The sequence below is a fragment of the Anomaloglossus baeobatrachus genome, chromosome 10, assembly GCF_048569485.1.
Source record: "Anomaloglossus baeobatrachus isolate aAnoBae1 chromosome 10, aAnoBae1.hap1, whole genome shotgun sequence".
NCBI lineage: Eukaryota > Metazoa > Chordata > Amphibia > Anura > Aromobatidae > Anomaloglossus > Anomaloglossus baeobatrachus.
The window spans coordinates 9,756,447-9,767,046 of NC_134362.1; the positions used below are offsets into that span (position 1 = coordinate 9,756,447).

The window sequence follows — 10,600 nt, forward strand, 5'->3', positions numbered from 1 at the left end:
AAGAGCAACATGGCTCCTCATGGCAAAGAATTCTCTCAGGAGCTGAAAATTTGTTTTTTTTCTCTATGTAAAGATGGCAGAGGCTATAAGAAGATTGTCACCACCCTGAACCTGACCTTCAGCACGATGGCCAAAATCATATAGCAGTTTATCCAGACAGGATCACCTCATGACAGGCCTCACCAAGGTCACCCACAGAAGCTCATTGTATGTGTTAAGCATCATATCCAGAAGTCGTTTTTTGAGGGCTTTGCCTGTCAGAACTCAGACCATACGACTCACACTGCAAAGGTTACAGTGGAGGGGGCTCCACTGGTCAGTGTTCAGACCATATGCAGCACAATGCAAAGGTTACAGTGGTATGGGCTCCACTTGTCAATGCTGAGACCATACGCTGCACAATGTACAGGTTACAGGGGTGGTGGGTCCGCCTGTCAGTACTCAGACCATATGCTGCACACTGCAAAGGCTACAGGGGTGGTGGGTCCGCATGTCAGTGCTCAGACCATATGCTGCACACTGCAAAGGCTACAGTGATGGGGGGGGTCTACCTAACAGTGCTCAGACCATACACTGCACACTGCAGAGGTTACAGGGGTGGGGCATCCGCCTGTCAGTGCTCAGACCATATGCTGCACACTGCAAAGGCTACAGTGATGGGGAGGGGGTCTACCTGTCAGTGCTCAGACCATACACTTCACACTGCAGATGTTACGGGGGTGAGGGCGCCCGCCTGTCAGTGCTCTGACTATACGCCACACACTGCAGAGGTTACAGGGGTGGGGTGTCCGCCTGTCAGTGCTCAGATGATATACTGCACACTGCAGAGATTACAGGGGTTGGAGGTCTGCCTGTCAGTGCTGAGACAATAAACTGCACACTGCAGAGGTTACAGGGGTGGGTGGTCCGCCTATCAGTGCTCAGGTCATATGCTGTATACTGCAGAGGCTACAGGGGTGGGGGTTCACCTGTCAGTGTTCAGATTCTATCCCACACACTGCAGAGGTTACAAAAGAAAACGCATAAATCCATCCCACCGCAACAAGGTGTACCCAATCGGGACAGTACCTACACTCTCTAATATTAAAACCTCGCCATGTGTCAACAGACTGGCTGTGTGTCCAGTTGGGACCCAGCCACTCTCTGCCCTTATTCAAATTGATGTCTGTTGACACATGGTGATTTCATCTTTGTTTTGTTACACTGCAGAGATTACAGGGGTGGGGGGGTTCGCCTTTCATTGCTCAGACCATACACCACACACTTTAGCACATTGCTATGCATGGCTGTCATCCCATAGGTTCAAATTGTGTCAGCGTGTGTGGCAGCACCAGGTAAGGAGGACAAAAACAAGTGTGTCCTGCCTACAGTCAGGCATGGTGGTGGAGGTTCATGGTTTGGTTTGGGGCTGCATGAATGCAGCCAGCTTTGGGGGCTACACGTTATTGAACGAATCATCAATGTCAACATGTCCTGTAACATACTGAAGAAAAGCGTGATCCCCTCCCTTCATATTCCAACATGATAAGGACCTCAAAGACCACAACTGCCTTGATAAAGAAACTCACAGTGTAGGTGGAGAAGTCGGGCTAAATGCTGCGCTAGAAACCACAAATCCAGGAGATGTAGTGAATTCTTTCCTTTATTAACACAGGTCAACGCGTTTCAAAGGCATCTCCGCCTTCTTCATCAGGACAAAGAAAGAACAGAATTCTGTTCTTTCTTTGTCCTGATGAAGAAGGCGGAGATGCCTTTGAAACGCGTTGACCTGTGTTAATAAAGGAAAGAATTCACTACATCTCCTGGATTTGTGGTTTCTAGCGCACCATTTAGCCCGACTTCTCCACCTACACTGTGACTTTTATTGCATCATCGGGGCTGCGGCTGACCACTTTCTGCATTAATTTGCTTTATGCCTACAAAGGAGTTGTGCCTGTCACAACTTAAACAGGTGAGTACCTGTCTTACCCCTTACACCCATCTGTATACTAGATAAGACCCTATTTGCGCTTCTTTTTTCCACAGCTCTGTTTGATAAAGAAACTGAGGGTTAAGGTGCTGAACCGGTTGAGCATCTACAGACCTGAAGCCTATAAAACATCTGTGGGGCCTCCTCAAATGGAAGGTGGAGGAGCACAAGGTCCGTAACATCTACCAGCTCCATGGTGTCGTCATGGATGATAGAAGAAGATCCACAAGCTCCTGTGAAGCTCTAGTGACCTCCAGGCCCAAAAGAGGTTAGGCCGTGCTGGAAAATAATGGTGACCACACAAAATATTCACATCAAGGGCACAATTTGACCATTTTTACTTAGGGGCGTACTCACTTTTGTTGCCAGCTATTTAGACATTAATGGCTGAGTGTTGAGTAATTTAGAGGAAACCAAATGTACTCTGTTATACAAGCTGCGCACTGACACTGTATATTGTATCAAAGTGTCAGATCTGCAGTGTTGTCCCAAGTTATAATAAAGTATCTACAAAAATGTGATTGGTGTACTCACTTTTGTGATATCCTGTGTATATATACATATATATGTGTGTGTGTGTGTGTGTGTGTGTGTGTGTGTGTGTGTGTGTGTGTGTGTGTGTGTGTATATATATACACACACACACACACACACACATTTTATTTCTGCCATCAATACCATGTTGCTCCATTACAGAATTACATGAGCAGTTCGAGACAGTATTATCTCTGCCTACTGTCAATAGCCCCTCAATTTTTAGCTGGATAACCTAACATATTTACATTTTCCAAACAGAGGAGAAGGAAAAACCGAGCACAGCTTCCAGCCGGCAATTAGTGCAAATCTTCACCTGTCTTGATCCACGAGACTAGCGTTCACTAGTATGGATCTGCCATTTGGGGTGCACCTCGCAGGGTAAACTGGGGAACAATATAGCAAAAAAGAGAACAGAGGGCACTCACCATTATCAGGCAGATTTGCATTAAACTTTTAACGTGAAACAGGCGAGAGAGACCGACCACCCACAGACGACAGCTGTTTCGCACCGGCAACCGGCGCTTTGACAAGTCCCTTGTCAAAGGGTATTGTGAAAGCGCCGATTGCCGATGCGAAACAGCTGTCGTCTGTGGGTGGTCGGTCGGTCTCTCTCCCCTCTGTCCTGTTATGCCTGTTACACGTTAAAAGTTTAATACAAATCTTCTGCCTGATTATGGTGAGTGCCCTCTGTTCTCTTTTTTGCTATATTTTACATTTTCAATCACGAAGCCTGACTTTGTTTTTTGCCATCACAATGGTGATCAGGAGCTGTGTAATCATCATCAGTAACAATCATAGAAGTTTGTGTTCAGCCCTCTGGAGAACCTCAGGGGACAATCTATGCAATTCCATCATATAGAAAGCGCTGGTGACTCAGATGGTGGCAATCTTGAGCGAACATAATGACATGTAATTCTTTGGGGTTCACATAACTAAATAAACATGAAATCCAAAGAATTTCAGATACAAATAACTAAAGGGGGTAATAATTTGTGAATTATCTGTACATAGGGAATGAATGAAAAGTTACTGGAGTGCTGCTTTAAGCTTTGGCTCATTTGTCCACCTTATTTCCTTGCAGTCAGAGCCCTACAACAGACGCAGAAGAGCATAAAAGTATCATTTCACGTAGTTGAGCATCTGTAGGAGTTACACATTTTTCTTTATACATTAATTGCAGTTACCTTTTATTCCATGACAAAAAGTGGACACGTTTATAGCATATTGTCAGTGTATTTTTCCGCTTCATTAAATGCTTTCACGCTATTTCTTAACAATTAAACTGTAGAAGAAAAAGATTACACATTGTGTTTATAACAATACATATAAGGCTCTGTGCGCACTAGAAAAGTGATTTTTCTCAAGAAAATTTCTTGAGAAACTTCTGGGAGTTGAAGATTACCGCACCTACGGTAAAAAAACGCACCAAAACCGCGGGAAAAACGCATACGTTTTGCCGCGGTTTTTCCGCAGGTTGGTCCCTGCGGTTTTTTATGCTGTAACTGCAATAAATAATATAGATATTAGATAGATAATCGATAGACAGACAGATAATGGATAGAGGAAAAGATGGGTAGATGAATAGATAGAAAGATAGATAGATAGATGAGAAAGACCTATATAATGTCCCACCTCCCTGCATATTCTAAGCTGGCACCCTTTAGTGCCTTTCACGTGGCACTAAAAGGTGACTAGCCTTGTATTTAGCCATAAAATAAATAATTAAAAAAAAAAACGACGTGAGGTCCCCCCATCTTTTGTAGCCAGCTAGGGTAAAGCAGACAGCTGCAGCCTGCAAACCACAGCTGGCAGCTTCACCTTGGCTGGTAATCCAAAACAGAGGGCACCCCACGCTGTTATTTTACATTAAATAAATAATTTAAAACAAAAAACGTGGGGTCCTCCCCAAATTGGATCACCAGCCAAGGTAAAGCAGACAGCTGTGGTCTGGTATTCTCAGACTAGGGAGGTCCACTGTTATTGGACACTCCCCATTAGACGTGCCAATCCTGGCACTTCGCCCCAACTCATCCCGCTGCCCTGGTGCGTTGGCAAACGAGGTAATATATGGGGTTGATGCCAGATGTGTAATGTCACCTGGAATCAAGCCCTGGGGTTGGTGAGGTCACGCGTCTATCAGATACCTGACATCACCAACCCAGTCAGTAAGAAAAAAAAATAGACAACAAAAAAAGTTTTATTTGAAAAAACACTGCCCAAAACATTCCCTCTTTCACCAATTTATTGAAAAGAACAATCAATTCCACGTCCGGCGTAATCCAATAAGGGGGGGGTCCCACGGCGATCCATACCATAATCACTGTCTCATTCAATGAAGGACAGAATGTTCCCCATTGGCTGGGAGAGCAATGCAGTGACCTGAGCTAACATCAATAGCCCAGGCCACTGCAGGGGATGACGAGCGCTGCTGTCAGGAGGATAGATGAGATCATTACCTGCTATGATGATCTCCTGCAGTCCTGCCATCAGCGCTATCACTGACTTCTATGCCCGCCGCGTTGTCAGCAGTATCGCGAGAGCCCGTGACGTCACCGCTAGTGACAGTCTCGGGCCGCCCGCGAGACGGGCATAGACAGCAGTGACCGCAGTGATCTCAGGAGGCAGGAGATCGTCACAGCAGGTAATGATCTCATCTCCCCTCCTGACAGCAGCGCTCGTCATCCCCGCGGCTGCCCGCACTGCTGTGTGTCTGCCTGCGCTGCAGCGTGACAAGCTGCTGACACTGTGGACAGACACTGACACTGCAATGCAGGCAGCCGCGGGGCTGGAGCGGGACACAGACTGCACGGGCACCTGGAGGTCACACGGAAGTGCTTCTGTGCGGCGTCCAGGGAGTGTGATGTGTGTGTTTACTCTGCTCCGCTTCCTCTTCCTGGCATAATGACATCACTTCCTGCAAAACCGCAGGCAGCGATGAACATTACCGCAGGTAAATCGCGGCTATATTGGGGGTATATCGCACATCATTTGCTACTTGCGATATACCCCCGGAATTTCGCGATTACATTACAGTAAATGGAGTGAAATTCCGGGGGTATACTGCAGCTACCTGCGGAAAAGAAGAGACTGCACATTTTCTCAAGAAATGTTCTCAAGAAAATCTTCACAAAGAATTTTCTTGAGAAAAAAACGCAGCGTGCGCACAGATATTTTTTTTTCCCATAGGTTTTGCTGGGAAATGTCTGCAGAAAGATTGCAAACATTTCTCAAGAAATTTCCGCAGCAAAACCGCGGGTAAATCCGCGGGTAAAATGGCCTAGTGCGCACATAGCCTAATAGTAACAATGAATCTAGATCACCACTTCTTTATCCACTCTTTGTTCGGAGCTCAGACAAAGGCCCTGCTAGGGCACGCAAATCAAACAAGTAATACAGGAAAGTCTAGCTCAAATGAACAATTTCTTCTTATTTCATGACAACTTCAAGTACACGAGGCATCCAACATTGACAAGGAAACCACTATGATGGCAAATGCATCCCTGCGTTTCTGGAGTGCTTCCATCCTTAATCATGATGTTGACCTGTTTTACTTTTAAGAGAATATTGTTTTATTATAAGTCTTAGGGGTACTGTACAAGCTGCGACATCGCTGCCGATATATCGTCGGGGTCACGTCGTTAGTGACGCACATCTGGCGCCGGTAGCAACATCGCAGCGTGTAAGACAAACTGAGCGACGATCAACGAGCACAAAAACGTGAAAAGCCGTTGCTCGTTGACACGTCGTTCATTTCCTTAATATCGGTGCTGCTGCAGGTATGATGTTGTTTGTCGTTCCTGCGGCAGCACACATCGCTATGTGTGACGCCACTGGAACGACAAACATCTCCTTACCTGCGTCCACTGGAAAAGGAGGGAGGAAGGAGGTGGGCGGGATGTTCCGGCCGCTCATCTCCTCCCCTCCTTTTCTATTGGACGGCGATTCAGTGACGCTGCTGTGACGTCGCTGTGATGTTGAATGAACCGCCCCCGGAGGCGGTTCGCCGGTCACAGCAACGTCGCAGAGCAGGTATGTGCTTGTGAAGCTGCCGTAGCAATAATGTTCGCTACAGCAGCAGTCACCACATATCGCATGTGCGACGGGGGCGGGTGCTATCGCGCTCGACATCGCTAGCATCGGCTAGCGATGTCGCAGCGTGTAAAGTACCCCTAGGACAAAGTATTCCATAACAATTTTCTAAATCTATGGACAATGATGTTCTATCACTTTAGCATCAGTGACGATCCGGCAAAGTTGGTGTCCGGAGATCTGTGGTTGACACGGTCATCATATTTATCTTATCTAACACCTCGGACAAGGTCAAATGCAAAGTATCATCTCATTTTTTTGTACCATTGTTGATGTATAAGGACATTGAAAATACAAATGCATTAACCTTGTCTGCTTTCTACAGGCTCCAAGGTCCCAATGCTCAACAAGCTGTGAACCTGGACAGAGGAAAGTGCCCACTTCTAGCATACACTTCTGCTGTTACGATTGTGCCCCTTGTTCAGAAGGAGAAACATCTAATGTCACAGGTATAATCAGTCTTGCAGCTTTTATATTTCCGGTAACACAAATTATATTAACATATAAAACAGATCAGCATTGATAGTGATAGTATTATAGATTACAAAGACTTCTAAAGTCTACAGCCATGACACAGTGCAATAAACACAAGACTCAGACCTCCTCCAGACCAAGCAAGTCCACCCAAGAAAACGAGAACTCAACACCCTGATCATCCACTGTAGGTGACCTATTTTCTGATCGTCCGCTGTAGGTGACCTATTTTCTGATCGTCCGCTGTAGGTGGCCTATGTTCTGAAATAGATAGAACCCTTCTAACAATGGCTAGCTACAGTCCTTGCCATCTACTTACAAGACAAGTAAAGGGCTATTCTGGGATTCAAACCAATGACCAGCGATTGGTGATGAGTCGTGAGAATCATTGTAGATGGAGAGATCCACAGAGAAGGAGGATTTCTCATGTACGGCAAGTGTGAAATTAATAAGCAAAAGCCCCATCCACTCCCTTATGGAGCCCATTTGTAGACTTTCAATTTTTCAAACACCTACTGTAAGTGGAAGAAAACAACCATGAAATTGTTAGAAATAAATAGGAGGTCAGTGACATATTGTATATAACTGCACATATAACCTCAACTAATGAGCGGATCTCACATGCACTTTGTCCTACAGATAGTGAAAACTGCATGAAGTGTCCAGAAGACGCCTGGTCAAGTGAGAACAGAACATTCTGCATCTCAAAGAAGATAGAATATTTGTCTTATAGTGAGGACATCATTTCTGTAGCTTTTTCTTGTTTATCATTTTTCTTCTGCATTCTAACTTTTTTAATTTTTGCAATTTTTGTTTCACACCGTGACACCCCGATTGTAAGAGCGAATAACAAGAACCTGAGCTTCGTTCTCCTGGTCTCCATCATGCTCAGCTTCCTCTGTGTCTTCTTGTTCCTTGGTCGTCCTGTGGATATTACCTGCATGTTACGTCAGATCTGCACTGGAATACTTCTCTCAATATCCATCTCTTCGTTGTTGGCCAAGACCATAACGGTTTACATCGCGTTCAAAGCCACCAAGCCTGGAAGTGTGTGGAGAACATGGACTGGAGTAAAACTCCCTAATTGTGTGCTCCTGATCTGCTCCTCCGTCCAAGTGGTCATCTGTATGAGTTGGGTGACCCTCTGTCCCCCCTTCCAGGAGCTGGACACACATTCTTATACGGAGAAGATCATAGTTCAGTGTAATGAAGGCTCCGATCTTTGGTTCTACTCTGTCCTGGGTTATATGGGGATTCTGGCCGCTGTTAGTTTTATTACAGCTTTCTTAGCTCGGACATTACCGGACAGTTTTAATGAGGCCAAGTACATCACCTTCAGCATGCTGGTGTTCTGCAGCGTCTGGATAGCCATGATCCCGGCTTATCTCAGCACCAAAGGCAAATACATGGTGGCTGTGGAGATATTTGCCATCCTGACCTCTAATGCTGGACTGTTGGGCTGTATATTTTTCCCTAAATGTTATGTCATTCTGCTTAAACCTGAACTAAATACAAGGAAACATGTACTAGGTAAATAGATAAATAGAGAGCATTTTCACACATGTCTGTAGACCTGAGATGTGGCAATAGATTAGCAGCATACCATGACAAAAATGGCCTCATATTAGACTAATGCTGCAGGCCATTGGCTCAGAGGTTATGGGATAATTGGCTGATTTATGCCCTGGGGCATGACACCTTCAACAGATAATGTCCTGAGATGTAGCCCTCGAACACAGCTCAGACCTCTCCTGGGACTTTATAGACTCCACAGGTGAAGAATTGTTTTTTTTCATTCGAGCCTCTACCTCCCTTTGGGAACCCCAGTGAGGTGACCTTAAGCCCCCTTGACTCACCAGGGATTTTTCGACCACCAGGTAGCTCTCCACCAGGCCCACCAGTTCATCTGCATTCTGGTGATCTCCATGGGCATCCCAACATGAACCAGCCTTGGCAGAGAGTGGATGAACCAGTCCATCACCACCCTCTCCTCCATTTGGGCTGGGGATCAAGTTTCTTGTTGCCGCCATTTCTGTAGCAAGTGCATAAGGTCAAACATCTGGGACCTGAGAGGTTTGATCTTGTGGTAGCCCCAGTGGTCCATCCATTGTGCCCTGACTGCCAGGGTTACACCTAGCCATAATCTCTAACTTGAGTTTATCATACTCCTTGGCATCCTGAAGGGCCAGGTCAAAGTACTCCTTCCGAGGTTCTCCATTGATTTCAAAGGGTCTACGTGTGTCAGTGTCTCCGGTACATCTGACACTACATTGTCATGTACATATGTCAGACACTATACGGCCGCATTGTGTCCAAAAGGAGGGGGTCAGCTGCATAGGGGTCTTGTGGAGTGTTATATTGCAAGCTCTCATTCCTCATCCGTTATAATATGTGTATCCCTTTTGTTCATTGTGGGGGGGGATATGTCCTCTCTACAATCCAGAGAGATGTCTTACGGATTTTAATTTATCTATGACAATTGTTATTCCTGATGGTCGCCATGGCAATCCAATGTACAGTAATGGCCTTAGAATCTGCCAACTCCAGTGGCCTCTTCAGATCGTAGCAACATTTCAGTGGTAAAAATTACATTTTTCATTAATGTCATTTTACTTCGTGTTAATTCATGAAAAACAGCTAAAGGGTTAATAAACTACCTGACGTCAGTTTTGAATATGTTGAGGTGTTTTATTTTTGTTTTTTTTTTAAAAGGTTTCACTTTGGGTTTTTTCCATTATATACAATGGAGATGAAAATTAGAGAACACACAATTTCCTAAATGTTGCGCTCCTTGTGTTGTCCTCTGTGATTATCTCCGAACATGAGGAAACTGCAGGATTCTCCACTTATTTCATAGATTGGATTTATTCTAAAGCAAATAATAAAAATGTAAATGAGATAAATGTAAAGGACACGGATCAGAATTAGAGAACACGGATCAGAATTAGCAACTACAGCTATCATCAATCCCTATTGAGACCAACCCCACAAAACACGAATCATATAAATGCAAAAGTGCCCGCTCATCACTAGTTACCAGTACTGAGCACCCGAGCATGGTAGTGCCCGCTCATCACTAGTTACCAGTACTGAGCACCCGAGCATGGTAGTGTCCGCTCATCACTAGTTACCAGTACTGAGCACCTGAGCATGGTAGTGCCCGCTCATCACTAGTTACCAGTACTGAGCACCCGAGCATGGTAGTGCCCGCTCATCACTAGTTACCAGTACTGAGCACCCGAGCATGGTAGTGCCCGCTCATCACTAGTTACCAGTACTGAGCACCCGAGCATGGTAGTGCCCGCTCATCACTAGTTACCAGTACTGAGCACCCGAGCATGGTAGTGCCCGCTCATCACTAGTTACCAGTACTGAGCACCTGAGCATGGTAGTGTCCGCTCATCACTAGTTACCAGTACTGAGCACCCGAGCATGGTAGTGTCCGCTCATCACTAGTTACCAGTACTGAGCACCCGAGCATGGTAGTGCCCGCTCATCACTAGTTACCAGTACTGAGCACCCGAGCATGGT

At 45.6% G+C, this 10,600-nt stretch overlaps 1 protein-coding gene across 1 annotated transcript in view; it reads left to right on the top strand.

Moving 5' to 3' along the window:
* LOC142255066 (vomeronasal type-2 receptor 26-like) overlaps positions 1–8,607 on the top strand; it is a 114,090-nt gene extending 105,483 nt beyond the window's left edge. Inside the window, exons 4-5 of the mRNA XM_075326507.1 lie at positions 6,921–7,044; positions 7,709–8,607. Of these exons, the coding sequence (XP_075182622.1) occupies positions 6,921–7,044; positions 7,709–8,607 (1,023 nt within the window). The remainder of the gene's footprint in view (positions 1–6,920; positions 7,045–7,708) is intronic.
* The last annotated feature ends 1,993 nt before the right edge of the window (positions 8,608–10,600 follow it).